The sequence below is a fragment of the Balearica regulorum genome, chromosome 3 (genome assembly GCF_011004875.1).
Source record: "Balearica regulorum gibbericeps isolate bBalReg1 chromosome 3, bBalReg1.pri, whole genome shotgun sequence".
Classification (NCBI taxonomy): Eukaryota; Metazoa; Chordata; class Aves; order Gruiformes; family Gruidae; genus Balearica; species Balearica regulorum.
The window spans coordinates 55,586,819-55,603,509 of record NC_046186.1 but is presented as its reverse complement, the minus strand read 5'-3'; the positions used below and the strand labels follow the sequence as shown (position 1 = coordinate 55,603,509).

The window sequence follows — 16,691 nt, the reverse complement described above, 5'->3', positions numbered from 1 at the left end:
TGAAACTCACAGTAAATTTTTTTATTATTTGAGACTTGTGATAATTGATATTGCCAAACAGCTAGTTTAAAGAAACATTTTTATTAAGCAGAATTTGGACCATTTTACATGAGATCTTCTTGCACAAAGAAGAATCAGCTATATATTTCAAGGGAATGTGTTTTAATTTTTAATGAGGGGTGATATGGAAGATAGGTTTATCTACCAAATGTCTTAACTTCGGTTAATACTGGGAACTTTAACCTCAAGCCCGACTGCAGTGGAACATAGGAGAAAATCAACACTTTCTACTGAGGTTGTTTCTTTCCTGCATAATGGTTTTGAAACTGATAATGTATAATTTTCAAAAAATCAAATGTATAATCTCCACTGTGTGCTTCATTTGGCACTGATTTCATCACCCATGTGCAATTCTGTGCGAAGATAGTCACATCTTCTCATCTAACTTAAGTGATGGAATAAGGTATTGATGGCTCTTGAAATGCCCACTGGAACGCAGAGATTGATTTGTGGTGCTAAAATGAGATCACATGAAGATACTGTCCTTCCATGTAGTCCACTGTGTCATATAATTGCTTGTCCTTGTTGCTGGAATCAGACAACCTCTAATGAGGCTTTTGCCAAATGTACTGTCTCGGAAGGTGTAGTGGAAACTTGATGGTGATAGTGATGACTTCTCAAATATGGGACAGCACATTTTAAACAAATCAAAACTGGAGAGTGTTTGCTGTGTCCTAATAGAGTTGGTCAAAGAGCAGACTTCTGAAAGAGTGTTTCAGTACCCTAACTACTATAACTGAATACAGTCAAAGTAGTAACTTTAATAGGGTATGTTCCTTACCAACACTGTGTTCTGGGGAAATAGGTAACTGAGTGAAGCAAGGCAACCTTTTATGTGGTAAGCTGAAAAGAATGGTATGAAAATAGGGAAATATGAGTAAATAACTTTCCTTATGAGTAATAATTTTCTCTTGCTCAAAGACAAAGAATAATTTTTCTCTTGTTTGACAATCGGTTTCTATGTTAAGCTTCATTAACCAAACTTTAGAACATACTTTTTTCCCATCTCCCATTTTTGAAAGTTGAGAGTGTTATCCTCGCTTCTTACACTAAGTAGGATTGTTGCTACCTTATCACCTCTCTGGCAAACAAAGGAGAAGGTGAGTTTGCTAGAAGGGTTGTGGAAATGAGTGAGAGGTCACAAATGGAAAAAAAAGAAAGTCATTAACTGTAGAGGAGGCTTATGAAGATGCTACCAAATGGCCAGTTCATAATAAGTTACATGGGATATGTTAGTCAAGCTTCTGTTAAGTATTTTTAGACATACATAGTATTCCTTTTGTTCTTAAGGATCACAGAATAGTTTGGGTTGGCAGGGACCTTAAAGATCATCTAGTTCCAACTAGATGGACAGGGACAGGGACACCCTCCACTAGACCACGTTGCCCAAAGCCCCATCCAACCTGGCCTTGAACACTTCCAGGGATGGGGCCTCCACAACCTCTCTGGGCAACCTGTTCCAGTGCCTCACTACCCTCATAGAGAAGAATTTTTTCCTAATCTAAATCTACCCTCCTTCAGTCTAAGGCCATTACCCCTTGTCCTATTGCTCCATGCCCTTGTAAACAGTCCCTCTCCAGCTTTCCTGTAGGCCCCCTTTACGTACTAGAAGGCAACTATAAGGTCTCCCCGGAGCCTTCTCTTCTCCAGGCTGAACAACCCCAACTCTTTCAGCCTGTCCTCACAGGAGAGGTGCTCCAGCCCTCTGATCAGCTTCATAGCCCTCCTCTGCACTTGCTCCAACAGCTCCATGTCTGTCTTGTATGGGGACCCCAGGAGCTGGATGCAGTACTCCAGGTGGGGTCTCACAAGAGCAGAGTAGAGGGGGAGAATCACCTTCCTCGACCTGCTGGTCACACTTCTTTTGATGCAGCCCAGGACTCAGTTGGCTTTCTGGGCTGCCAGCGCACATTGCTGGGTCACGTTGAGCTTCTCATCCACCAACACCTCTAAATCCTTCTCCTCAGGGCTGCTTTCAATACATTCTCTGCCCAGCCTGTAGTTGCGCTTGGGATTGCTCTGACCCACGCGGAGGACCTTGCAAACCTTGCAGACCTTCTTGTTGAACTTCATGCAGTTCACATGGGCCCACCTCTCCAGCCTGTCAAGGTCCCTCTGGATGGCATCCCTTCCCTCCAGCGTGTCAACCACACCACACAGCTCGGTGTCGTCGGCAAACTTGCTGAGGGTGCACTCGATCCCACTGTCCATGTCGCCGACAAAGATGTTGAACAGTGCCGGTCCCGATACTGACCCCTGAGGAACACCAGGAGGCCTGAGGATATCTGAGAAGCTGTTTACCATTTGTTGGAACTCAGTGTTACCTCTGTATTTCCTTCCTTGGATAAGTATGTATGCTACCCTGGTACCTCTGTGTAGAGCTTTTACTCTTGCCAACGCTGCTGTCTGCTCCATTTACTAAAAATCCTTTAGACTCCTCTTCTAGTCTTTTTTGATTTCTGTAGGTTGTGGGAGACCTGTGAGGCTGACCTACCATTTATTCCTTCTTCTGTCTCTCTACAATAACATTGCCAGAGGTAGTAGCTTTACCAGTATTTCATCACGTGTCTTACTCTGTGATGATGCTGTTTGAAGGGAAGTAATAAAAGCAACAAAATTGCTTCAGTTTTTGAAAATTCTGTTTCAGCTGTAACCTCTTAAGTTTGCATTTGTATTATTCAGGGTTGTACTGTTCATACTGTATGAATTTTGTAGACTTTAAATAGCTTCAACTTCTAAAACTAGCAAGTTTGTAGGTACAACTTGTGTTCTTTTGGTACACAACACAGTAGATTACAGAAAATTCTACAGGAAGTAGTTTGAAATAAAGTAGACTGACTCTGAGTTTGCTATCTACTACTTATGTAGAACAGTTCTGATCAACACTGCCAGTACAGTAACTGGTGATGCTGGAAGCCAGTGAACTTGCTTCTTTTTTTCCAAGTAACATTAATTGAACTCGCTTCTGAACACCACATGACTGTTTTTGCTTTGGAGGCATAGATGTGGAACAGGCAACTCCGTTTACTGGTAGTAAGTATTTTAGTATTAAACATTGTCTTATTTTAAATTAATATTAATTAGTATTACATGATATTTTGCCTCTCATAAGTCTTTTGTTATTCTTTTGTTCTAGTTTCTTGCTGTACAAACATAGCACTTTAAAAAAAAATAATGTTTAGGAATTGTATGAGGATTTTGGGCCCACTTTCTCATACAGAACTTGTTAAATGTCTCAAGAATTCTCTCCTCTGTCTGCAGCACTTCCGTTTCTGATACAGCTTTTTACGATGCATGCTTGTATTTATTTATTCTTTGGAAGAGATTTATTTGCAGATATTTTCTCCATTCATTCACCTCTCATATTTTGACATAGTAAGCTTGAAATAATATGAACAGGGCTTGTAAAGAGAATGGTGAAGATTTCTTGACAGTAAAAAACCCACAAAACAAAAACCAACAATCAAAACAAACTAACCAAACCCAAACTGTTCCTGTGACTGCTACTGCACCCTGAAAAGGCATGCTTTTGCTTCTAGAGCTTGATGAGTCAGTTTCTTCAGGGTTTTTTTGCTAAGGCTGGCTTCCTGCCTGTCCATTTTGAAATTTTTCAGTTGGCTCATCTGATTATCTATGCTGCATTAAGGCTAGTCCATTTTGTAAGTATGTAGGTGGGGGGGGGAACCACACGTGTAGCATAAATACTGCTGTCATGGCACATCATCCCATGGTCTTTGTTTTTTGACCAACTCCCAGAAGAGTTAGACACTTCTGTTGTTGAAAGCAGCTATTCTGGAGAAGGTTTCTGGGAGGCAGCCACATGCTTGTATGGTAAACTGAAGACTCATGGCCCCTCAGTACGTCGTATGTTGGACTCCGGAATTGCCTGTGGCTTGTTGCTGGGGTCCATACTGTTAAGTTACAGAACAGTTAAGAGAAGCATTCAGAGAAAACATCCTATAATGAATGTAAAAACTTTTGTACACTAAACTGCAGCCAGGTTCAAGACCTTCAATTTGTATAACAGAGGCTTGACTTCCCCAGTTTATCTATTGCTCAGTTAATAAGAATAATTCAGTTTATTTTCCTGGTTTGGGGCAATCTCTGTCAGTGTTTTGGGGGAGTGGGAGTGGAGGGCAGGAAGAGAAGGTCAGCTGTTTTTAATAGTGGTGTTTTTCTCCATGGTCAGGGCTTTCTAATTATAGCCTGGATAAAATATCAAATTTCAAAGTCCTTCACACAAGGAAGGTTCTCTGTTTTCAGTGGCATTAGATACACATGCATCCCATAAACATATGCATCGTATGAATTTTGGTTTTGATTAATATTGGCTAACCGTATTAGCTGATTGCTCTGCTGTTATTCGTTAATATCTTATTGGGAGCAGAGAAGAAATTGTCACATATAGAAGTATGTCTTGTAGATGGGGGTTCGTACGGCACTAGTTTCATTTTGCAGCTAAAGAAGTTGTTCAGGGTTACAGTGAACCTTCTCTGGCTCTTGTGCGTTATGACTGACCGTTGGGCAACAGATAAAGATTTTAAGTAGCTGAACGATTATGTTGTGTATCTGGCCTGAGAAATGGCTTCAGAGCTTCTTTTAGTTACGAGAACCATAGTTTGCACCAGTGATTTAAAAAGCATAGCACAGGAAAATGTAAAAGAGTAGGAGGCGTTCATTAACTTTATATTGGAGGGCTTCTTCTCCCCCTTCTTCGGAAGAAAGTGTTTGTGGTGCTCTCTCCCTGTGATTAGGTTTTTAATAAGACTAAAATTGATTCTCTTACATTATTTTCTGTGTCAGATATGCAGTAATGAAATAGTTCAGAAGTGTAACACAAGATAGTAAGAAAGCCCTATGAAATGCTCTTCATTTTTTTTTTTTTTATTCCATCTGCTGCTATTATGTGGTAGAAATCTTGTAGCATGTTTTTAAAATGTGATTTTTCAAATTCTCTTATTTGTGTGGTTTGGGAAGTATTGGATCAGGTATTAAAATGTCATGTGTATTAGAAAAGTGTTCTAGAGAGCTTTGTGGTGGGCCCCAAAAATTTATTAGGATAATGAAAAGCAAAATTTGACTCACAATCTTGATGCTGTTCGAAGGAAAACCAGTAGCAATTAGCTATATATTTTTTTCTCCTAAATTTTCATTAATGAGAGCAGTCTCATTATTGAAAAACTGGAGACACACAAGCCATGTTTAAGAGTGTTTGTAATCTTCAAATAAATATTAGCTCAATGAAGTGAAAACTGTGTAATGCTGAGAAGAGAGCACTTTTCATTCTGAACTAGGCATTTGCTTACCCTTGACTATATGGAAAGGAAAAATCTGCTGCTTGGATAAAGTAGTTTTTGGCAGGATTGGGCCAGATGGAACTTATTTCTATGACTACAGAAGAAAGAATATCTTTTAAGTTCCATGGTGCTTTCTGGATTCTCTCTTACTTTCAATGAAATTTCTGAATTTCATGCTTTTTGTGTTGTGAGGAGATGTTTCAGAATGCAGACTGGCTTGCTTTCCAGCTGAGCCTGCAGTCAAGGCAGACTGGAGCAATATGCTCTAAGAAGAAGTGTGAATTTTCTCGTATGTTTCATTGAGCGTTAATGGGAAGACTAATTAGGACAACTTGAAGCCAAAATTGCTGTGTTTCACTTTGAGACAAATTATCAGAGACATCCATCAGCTGTAGTTGGATGTACATGGCATTCCAAGTTTAAATCTGCTTCAAGAGTTTAGAATCAGAAGTGAGGAACATAAGGTTAAATTTAACTTGGGGCTTAAATTTAGAGTAGAACAAGGAAAAATAAAAATCTACCACATATGAATAGCTCTGTGCTCTCATAAAAAACAGCTGAAGGAGATCATATACTTCTAATTATTATTGGTTTTAATTCTGGTTTGAAGACTGCATGTAGGTGACATTTAAGTCAGTATTTCAGACTGAAAATGCTATATTAAATACTACTATAATCTCTGGTCCTCAGCCAGAGATGACCGAGTACCTGTATTTCTATTGCAGAGCAGGGCTGGAAGCTGGCAATCACTGCTATGCAGACTACAAAGATACAGGGATTTGTAGTGGCTATCTAAGCAAGTGTCTACCGTGCTATGGGAGAAGACAAGAAGGCAGAGCTGAGAGAAACTGGTACTGCACCTGGCACAGGCAGATTGGTTACATGTGATGGGCATATCACAATTTTGGGAACTTATAGGGTTGCATATCACTGTCTCCACTGCTGCGATAGCTGTGGGCATAAATGCGTTTGGTCGGAAGACCGTGACTCTTCCACTTGAAATGGATTGTGTGGCCTTCTGTCTTTCTCTTTAACATATCCCACCTCTTGAGCAATGTCAAGACAGAAGAAAGCCAAGGAAAATGTTTCTTTCTGCAGTACAGAATTTTTAAGGAAGAAGTACAGGCAGGAGGGAAGATCTTTCATCTTGGATGTAAAAAGTGGTACCTCATATTTATTAGCAACATCATCCATCAAGTAACACACTGCTAGTAGCATTCTCTCCATTTCACTTCCTATAATGTGAGCATCCTGTGTGTGTTTCATGGCTATCATCAGCACCCTAGGAATAACTCTTAAACTGTTGGACCATTTCAACCAGTTCTGGCAGTTTTGTCAAGTCTTACAGATAGTTACGTTCTCTAACTACTGTGAAAGTAGGTGGCTGGGTAGCCGCAAGAGACAATGTGGTGTGAGCTTATGCTTTGAAACGGGAGGGTACATAGTAGGGCAGTGACTCATTAGGAGGCAGGAAGGCTTCAGCAAGAATTTCCACCTTAAGAGCCCTGGCTCCTTTAGGAGCCAGAAGACAAGTATGTAAGAAACAGGTAGCAATCGAGGAGCTGTTTATTCTTTTGTGAGCTACAACGCATTTTTCGCATGAGGAGTGTGGCTGTAGGGCTGTATTACTTTGTGTTGTGCTGCAAGTGCAAGGAGTGAGGAAGGCCAGTCCCAAATAGGGAAGACTATGCAAGTTGGGGGTAAGGATGTCTTTATTTAGATATATTGAAAAAGAAGTGCTGCCATTTTTAAAAGTTGTTGCACCATTGGAAACTCTCTTCTTTTTCCTATCTGTGGCATGGTATATTGAGTCAATTATATCCTTTGAAAGTATGCCAAATTAATAATGTGTTCTGGCCTTCACCGTATCACATTAACCTAGTGTAGCCATCAAACTGGGTATGCCAGTTATACTTCTGGAGCAATTGATTGATTTTTTTTAAAAAAATTTTTTAATGGTTTCACTATGAACTCTTGTACCAACTGACAAATCCCAAAGAAAGAAGTTCTCTCTAGGTTAGGATGACAGAAGTAAGAAGAGTGTATCTGTCTTGCTCTTGGCAAAAAGGACCCCAAAGGAAACTTCTAATTAGAGCAATTTCATTCTGTCTATCTGCCATGAACCTAACGAGCAATATGAGCTTGCTAAGGTGCAGCCACGTGACTCGGTGGGAGCCGATCCTCTAATGAGAGGATTAGGTGTTTATTTCTGGTTGTCCACAGCCTGTGATGCTAAGCATGTGAGAGCTCTCAGCCAGTCCCCAGTAACCTCTCCTGTGCATCTCTCATCTTTTTTTCTTCTGTCGCCTCCTGAATATCACATCACTGATTTCTCTGTTCTTGATATTTCAGCTTTGGATAAATTTCATAAATTATGCTACATGCATTTTATGTGGTGTTGTACTTGGGTCTGTAAATAGCACAAAACCTAAATGGAACATAAAACTTTTCAGAATCTTGGTTTTTAGCAAATCACCTGAGGAAGTGTCATGGTTTAACCCCAGCCGGCAACTAAGCACTGTACAGCTGTTCACTTACCCCCCATCCCCCAGTGGGATGGGGGAGAGAGTTGGAAGTGTAGAAGTGAGAAAACTCATGGTTTGAGATAAAACCTGTTTATTATTATAATATATATATTTTAATATATATATAATATATATAATAATAATTTATAAGGAAAAGGAAAATAACAGAGAGAAATACAACCCAAGAAAGACAAGTGATGCAAATGAAAACATTTGCTCAGCACCAACTGACTGATGCCCAACCATTCCCAAGCAGCGGCCTCCCTATCAACCTCCCCCCTAGTTTTATATGATGATCATGATGTCATACGGTGTGGGATATCCTTTGGTCATTTGGGGTCAGCTGTCCCAGCTGTGTCCTCTCCCAAGTTCTTGTGCACCCCCAACCTATTCACTGGTGGGGTGGTGTGAGAAGCAGCAAAGGTCTTGACTCTGTGTAAGCACTGCTCAACAATAACGAGAACATCCCTGTGTTATCAACACTATTTTGAGCACAAATCAAAAACATAGCCCTTTACTGGCTACTGTGAAGGAAATTAACTCACTCCCAGCCAAAACCAGCACAGGAATCATAGTCTGAATTCAGTGAGATCCAAAAGGGATGGATAGTTCTGTGCAGGAGGCCATGATTAAACTGGCTCATGTCCAGCACTGCCATTTTACGAAGTGCATTTAGTGAATTGCTTTGCCTTTAACAAACGAAAAGAGGGGTGATGGAAGAGGAACCAGTTGTGGGGCTCCTGAATTTTGATACGTCTGTGATTTGTAATATAGAAGCTACTTAAAATTACGTGGAGTAGAGGAGAAATCCAGCCTGCCACCTTGAAGTTGGGGAATGAATGCTGCCTTTTGCTCAGAGCCGAGAATTTTATCTGGAGCTGCTGTTGTCACTGCTTAGTACAGTTCTCTTTTTGTGATGATGGCACCTGCCTGAGCAAAATTAATCTGAAAATCGCCTCCTTTAATAGGTTTCCATTCTCATAATCTTGAAGACCCTATTTTGTCAAGAAACCTGTTTCCTCCTATATTTGCATTTCACCTTGAATTTGATGTTTTGCCCTCTGAGTACTGACGTTAATATGAGTTCTGTATTGTACTTATTTACATGATAAATCTCTCTTCCCAGATCATTCAACTTCAAGTGGCACATCCTCGTTTAAGCCCAGCCGATCACTGGTTTCTATTCCCACTGCCCATGTGATGCCGTCTAATGCCAGCTCTTCACTTTCCAAACACAGGGAAGCTTTCAAATCTGATGGCTCAAAATGGAGTACAAGCTTTGTACGGTCAGGAGGAGGCAGAAATCCAGGTGCCCTGGACAATTCTCTTGACATGAAAGATGCCAGACCTGTAAGAAAATGGTCCTCCTTGTCTAAACTCAGCTCTCCAAATACCTTCAGCCAAGATGGTAGTAGTCATTCAGTGGACTCCAGGGCTAGTACAGACAAAGCTGTGTCACCACAATTAAGGACAAATGGGCCAAGTTGTTTGCATGATAGCATGGAGTTGCTAAAAATTGAGGACAAAGACACGGGGAAAAAACGATCTTCTCTACTGGACTGCAAATACAAATTTGAAACGTGCAGCAAAGATGATTTTGTTTCAGATCCCTCAAGTAGGAGACATGCCTTAGACTTGACCTACAGTGCCTTACCTGAATGCAAACCTACGGCAGCCAGTTGTGAAGCTTTCGGACAGAGATATGCAACTCTGGGACAACAGGCTGTGAGTGGAGCTCCCATACAGCCAGCAGTGAGGACTCAAATGTGGCTTAAAGAACAGTTACGTGCAAATCCCCTGGACTGCAGGACTGCTGAGGAGCCCTACGGCGTAGCTGCATGGCATGTGCAGCAGCTTGAAGATTTTAGAACAGGAGGTGAACAGCCTGTGCAGGTAAGGCTAAAGCTTGGTGTTTGCTGCCATCATGTGGCATCATGTGTTGTACCTAAGGAATAACATGAATCAGTTTTTAATAAAATAGAAAAGGGGACAGGTCCTCTTAACCAAGTGATGGTGTTTTTAAACTTTGATTGGCGATGCTGCTGCTTGTTTCTCAATATTACCTGAGTGCCAACAGTTCGGGGTTTTTTTTTTTTCTGACATCTGCTTACAGTTTATTTTGATTCAGTGTGTCTGTCTACATGGGACTAGCATCTCTTTTTCTGAAGCTGGACACAGTAAAAGATTCATCAAATAACTCTTTCAGTAGTTTTGAAGAGAGTCTTTAGGCACAGTGTAGTCAGGGAATGTGAATGTATTTTGATCTGAATGGATTTACAAAGAGTCTGCATTTATGCATTCACTGAAAGAGAAATGACTCCTGCATAGTACAGGAATGAATATTAAGTATCACTAAGTCTAGGACTTAAAAACTGAATTCAGTTTGATATTAATGCTCATTTTTTAAGTAATTAGAATCAACTAATAGTAGTCAACTGATCCGATTTATTTAAATAAAATATGTAGATTTTACATGTCATACTTGAAGTATTTTCATATAGAAAACATCAAACATGGTTTTAAGAGACAGATAACCCTTTATAACATGACAATTCACAATCTTTGTTTTCCGCTCTTACGCTAATGGGAAAAGATAACTTGTGAAGGAAGGCAGTATTTAAAATCTAAATGTTCAGGTTTACCTATGTAGGTAAACTTGATTTGCCAAAAAAATCCCAAGCAGATTACAATATGTAGATTTTCCTGAAAGGCAGTGTAAGGTTAAACTTGGATATTATCTGAGCAGAGATAATCTTGTTGTATGTGCAAATACCTGTTTTCTCTAGCCTGAAGATATATTAAGTAATTTATGAAGAGTTGTGCTCAAATTTTGTTGTTCCTTCCATTGAGTATTGAACGAAAGACTGACAAGTTCAAAGTTTCTCAAGATCAAATGTTGCTCTTACTAGTGATTTGGATTTTTAAATTTTTTTTAAGCTTAAAAAAACTTGTATCCAATTAATATGGCTGAACTAATATTAATTCCTAAGAGTCCCTCTAAAAACCTGGCATTGTACCAGGTAGCCACACTTTTACGTTACCCTTATCACTACAGAAACCCTCATCTTTCTCTAAGCTTTTTGAAGATTTCAGTCTTGAGAAATCGGCTAGGTAGAGAGTGGAGCCTGAAGGGTCCTCTCAGCACCAAAGTGACAGAAACTGCCTTAGTACTGGGGCTGGGTCAGAGGCACTGCCAGCTGGGCTCTTGGCAGCTACTGGTGGCATCAAGGAGCACATGAAGGGGTCGGGGAGTGAGAGCAAGGTGCTGTGGAGGAACTAAGTCCATCCATTCACTCAAGTCTTCCCCAACACCTGAGATGTGTAAATGGGTGATGCTGTCTGTGAGGTTTGCATGCTACTGGTGGTTCTCCTTTTGGATTTAAATACAAATTCAGAGTAAGCCTTATTTACTTCCTTCATTTAGGTATGTGTCTCTTCATCATCTTTAATGTACCTTTTACAGCACTTCATTTAGGATGAGTGTTTCAGAAATTCTTATTTTGGTCAAAACAAATCCCAACTTTTGTTTTTTACCTCTCACAACTGCTTTCTCACTCTGATTGTAGTTAAATACAGTGTCTCCTTTTTGTATGAAGGCAAAGTTTCATGTTTGAAACAGATGAAGCCCTATATATATTGTTATGGTTATTCAAAAACTTTATTCATGCTGGCATTGATGCCGAGCTGTGTTTTGAGGACAGAGCCAACAGAGGGAGCACAAGCATTATTTATCATCTTGTCTGAATTTATAAAATGGTGCTGCACCTTTTCAGGTTTTTGAGATTGTAAGATTATAGGATGAAGTTTTGCCTAAAACAGTTTTAGGGGTTTTTTTGTTTGGTTTGGTTTTTAACCCTTGCTCTTGTTATTTTTATATCTGTATCAGTATTGATGTCTATGTTACAAGATCAGTCTAGCCCCTGGCTTAGGAAGCATTGATCCTATCAGCTGTCTGATAGGACAGTCCTGAAAAACAGGGGAAGTCCTTGAGGCTGTGGCCTTTGCTCTGCTTACCCTGACTTCCTGCTCCAGGGAGTCTGACAGTAATTAACAGCACGGAGGGGTGCGGAGGAGGTTCCTGGTGGCCTTAGCAAGCACTGTCAGTGGTATGATTTGGAGTTGCATTGATGCGCCTTGAAATGCGATATGTTATGTTTCCTCAAGTGAGAAGATGTGGTTGTGAAATAGGACCCAGAAAGTTAAAGCATGTGCAAGAGCCTTTGGGCTCTAAGAGGCAACCTCTGCTGGCCCTCCCTGTCTGCCCTGTCTCTGCCCAGAGGTTACAGCTGTAAGGAAGATGGATGCCAGAAGAAACGAAGAAAGGAGAATGGTTCTTCCTGTCTTGACACCTGTTTAGTTGTGGTTTGTTTGTTGGGATTTTTTATTTGGTGGGGTTTTTTTGTTTGTTTGTTTGTTTTAAGAAACCTCAGCATAATTACCTCAGGGGTAATCCTGGTTATGCATACAAACTGAGGGATGAGAGGCTGGAGAGCAGCCCTGTGGAAAGAGATCTGGGAGTCTGGGTTGACGGCAAGTTGAATATAAGTCACCAGTGTGCCCTGGCAGCCAAAAGGGCCAACAGTGGCCTTGGGTGCATCAAGCACAGCATAGCCAGCCAGTCGAGGGAGATGATTGTCCCACTCTGCTCTGCTCTGGTGTGGCCTCACCTTGAGCGCTGTGTGCAGTTTTGGGTGCCTCAGTATAAGAAGGACATCAAACTACTAGAGTGTGTCCAGAGGAGGGTGACCAAGATGATGAAAGGTCTTGAGAGCAGAGGAGCAGCTGAGATCACCTGGTTTGCTCAGCTTGGAGAAGTCAAGTCTGAGGGGTGACCTCATAGCAGTCTACAACTTCCTCAAGGGGGGCAGCAGAGGGGGAGGTGCTGATCTCCTCTCTCTGGTGGCCAGCAATAGGACATGGTGAAATGGAATCAAGCTGCATCAGGAGAATTTCAGATTGGACATTAGGAAAAGGCTCTTCACTGAGAGGGTGGCCAGTCACTGGAACAGGCTCCCCAGGGAAGTGGTCATGACACCAAGCCTGTCAGAGTTCAAGGAGTATCTGAATGACACTCTTAGTCATATGGTTTAGTTTTAGGTAGTCCTGCGAGGAGCAGGGAGTTAGGCTCGATGATCCTTATGGGTCCCTTCCAACTTGCGATATTCTGTGAATCTCTAATTGTGCCATGATATTTTTTCCAAAGATCACCATATGTGTACCTGAGAACTGATAACACTATTATTTCTGAGAAACTAAGAAAACTACAATCTTAAGTGGAATGTATACCTAGGAAAGAAAGAGCAGAAAGCATAAGACTTTGCTAGAGGAAGCCGGTGATTTATAAAAGGGGGAAAAAACCACCACCTCTATAGAAACTTTATTTTTCTTTTCCTTGTAGTGGGAGTTATTTTTGCTGTTTTGCTTTTAATAAGTATGTATGCTGATGGAAACGCAGTGGGTTTTACAGGACTGAAAAAAATTACAGTTTATCATCCTTTTACTTTAAAACCACCATTGCCATGAACAGAAGATAAAATGAATTTTTCTCTTAACTGAGAATCTAGAGCAGCTTTGTGAATCTTTAAGGTAGGCTGTTAGAGGGAGAGACTATAGAGGGCAGCTATCGCTAAAGAAGCAATGGTTAAGGAACAGCTATTGGACTTAACAATATAATCTACAAATAAATTTTTATGCCTTTACAGACGAGTATAGACAGTTTAGCCCACAAAACTCTGAATTAGGTTAATTTTTATAAAATCAGGCAAGCTTTCAATTTAAGCTTACTGTAAAAGATAATGTATTACTGCCATTAAAAGCTCTTCCAAGGTTTAATTGCTCTTAATCTTAAGATTCTCTGCTTCCTTAATAGTCTGAATTTGACTGAATTCAGCATCTACGTGTTGGTTTTTTGTTAAACTTTGCTCTCCAAATTAAAAAGCCTATAATGTGACTTTTCCATTCCAACTTTAAACCATGATTTTTAAAATAAAATATTTACTGTGCATTGTAAGGGAAGCTCAGAGTGTTGGGTAGAAGACCTTACAGCTACATTGAGATTTTTTCAGGACATGGTCAGGTTTGCAACTGCAGAAAAGATGCCGTGGATCAACAGAACACCTCTTCAGAGAAGGTGCATCCTTCAGGTGTGGGTGTGATGTCTGTACATTTGTATGATAACCTCCAAGGAGGATCTGGTCTATGGTTATTGTGTGACGTCATGGAGTTGTATATGAAAATTCTTTTCTCTAGCTAATGTGTACTATTTAATGTATGCTTTTTGAAGATAAACATTCTTCTGTGCATTTCCAGGGAACAGATTTTAATAGTATTACAATGAAAATAATTTCCATGCTGAATTTCTATTTCACCATACACTTTATTATTTTCAATATACAGCCAATCTTTCAGCAGACATGACCATTGTGATGCCTTATTTTCTTTTTTTAACCCCCAAGTAAGGAGGTGTGTGATTAGGCCTGTGTTAAGGGAAAAAATGCTTATAATACACGATAGCGGTTCCCATTGACTGAACTGGGAAGCCATACAAATCTGGATAAAAAGGCTGTGTATTTTCATGTAAAGGCATTTCTTAAAGCCTGATCCTATTATCTATCCTATTATCTGAACGTACCTAGGTACATACTGTATGCTAGTCCAGAAATGAAGTTTAAAATGAAAGCATGCCTTTAAAATTGTGGGAGATAATACAATAAGAAGGAAGGTTTCAGAAAGTCACATATCTACTTACTAGCTCTGTACAATGTTGTAGGCATCACATGATGAGTCTCTGCTTTTCCAGTGTATGGGACATCTGTATGATTTCTTCATGGTGTGCTAACTTGTGACAGAATATAGTAGAGATAATAGATGGAAATTGCTTAAGTGCATCTTTTTCCTTTAATGTATCTAGCTTACTGTTTTTTCTTTAATGAGGAAAACATTACCTTGTTCATACCATTTACATAAAAGTTACTGGAAATTAAATTTTAATGCATTGAGAAATTTAGAGATACTACAACAATTATCATTTCAAATAGAGAAGGAAGAAAGTAAACTTGCATGCATACCTAAACACTGGTAAAGAAAAGTTGTAAAACTTCAATTGAAAGAAAAAGTTATAATGTTCTTCAAATAATAGTGTTGCCACAGAAAACTTTATTCTTAAATGTTAGCACAAAACTAGTTTTTCTTACGATCCTGGCAGATCAGAAAACAAAAAATTATTAGTATCAACATTTTTCCTGTGTCACATTTTGATGAAACTATATTTTTCAGCAAGATAAAACTTTTTAAGATGAAGAATTATCACCTTTAGTTAGCAGAGTGAACTCCTTCACTGTGAGCAACAATTAAGCTTTTAAGTTCTGTTCCTTTTGGTGTGAAGTGGTTAGTCCAACATCTGGGATTCCGTTCGTTATAGCGTGTATAGGGGCTCAGTCTGGAGTAAGCGCCAGCAGACAATGGGAAACTGAACTTGGACCAGGCGTGATTGGAAAAAGAGACTTGGCATTAGTTAACTGAGAACTTTGCCAGTTTTATATGTCATCTCAGGAGAATGCATGTTTCCGTTTCAGCAGTGTATTTCAACATTTGTTGAAGATGCTGTAGTTTTCATTGCTGGCTGAGAGGAGACTGTGGGGTTGTTTCTTGGGGTTGTTTCTACGTGCTAGTGACAGTTTCTTCTAGACTTCCTTTGTGTGTAATTTGGATCTGGAAATTTGTGGTTGTTGGTGGCAGTAGACTCATCTTTCTCCTTTTTTGTTAAAAAGAAATACATTATTTTAATTTTTTGTCAGAGCTAACTCATTTGTCTAATTTTAGCTATTAAACTGTCACGGTGGTTTCCATAAGATAGGAAAACTTTTGAATATACAGAAGAGCATATAGACAATAAGCTTTGTACAAGCCCAAGCATCAGGGGGTTTGCCCAAGCAATGTATCAGTGAATTGCCACTTTCTTGGCAAAACCATTTCTATTCTTCTTTAGACTAGAGTGGGCTTCGTATTGGTTTCTATGGTTGTGGTATGCTTTGTGCCATCCATGTCAAGCACCAGCAGAAATCCTCCTAAATAATACATAACTATGTTAACTGTTACAACATATATCCCTTGTATATAAATTTACAGATTTATTTTTTTTAAAAGCAGAATATTCCAAGATTACAAAATTAAGTGATAAAGTGCTTACAGTGATGTAGCTGTGCAGTTTTCTGCTTTAAATGCAAACAGACAGGAATTGATATTACTATACCAACATAGAAAAGCTATACATGTGTAGTTTGCAGAAGCTATGTTAAATGTTTATTGCACATATTTCAGAGCAGAGCAGAGAAAAGCTTTTGTTTTGACTATCTGTGCTGCCCAGCTAGTGCTGCCTAGGCTTTGGAGCAGGTAGCATAGAGTAGAACATGGATGTCTGTTAATGGTAGAACTCTCATAAACTTTCCATTTCCCTAGACATACTGGCTTTTTCCTGTGAAAAGTCTTTTTGTCAATCCAATTTAGATGGGTGTCTTCCAGATAACTGAACCACCTCACAATGACAGCAATTGTCTGGAAGTCCTGAGAGTGAACATGAGCAGATCAGCTCTGTAATATAGTCAGCACTTGTGAGAAGTGCTGGCTCAACACTATACGTGCTGAATCAGGGATGTGCTGTTGGCAATAGAAAGCTGGAAGCTGGGGCTTCCCCCACCCCATGAGCAATATCTGTCTCTTTTGCATGTGTGCAAAAGACTGTTAATATGTGTACGTATGACATAAAGTTTACTGTACAATGCGTATGGGTTGGTGCACTTTTTTCCCACGT

At 39.8% G+C, this 16,691-nt stretch overlaps 1 protein-coding gene across 3 annotated transcripts in view; it reads left to right on the top strand.

Annotated features, from left to right (window-relative positions):
* CEP85L (centrosomal protein 85L) overlaps positions 1 to 16,691 on the top strand; it is a 155,565-nt gene that overhangs the window by 72,460 nt on the left and 66,414 nt on the right. For all 3 annotated transcript variants that reach the window (XM_075747973.1, XM_075747972.1, XM_075747975.1), the window contains exon 3: positions 9,009 to 9,775. In XM_075747973.1, the coding sequence (XP_075604088.1) occupies positions 9,009 to 9,775 (767 nt within the window). The remainder of the gene's footprint in view (positions 1 to 9,008; positions 9,776 to 16,691) is intronic.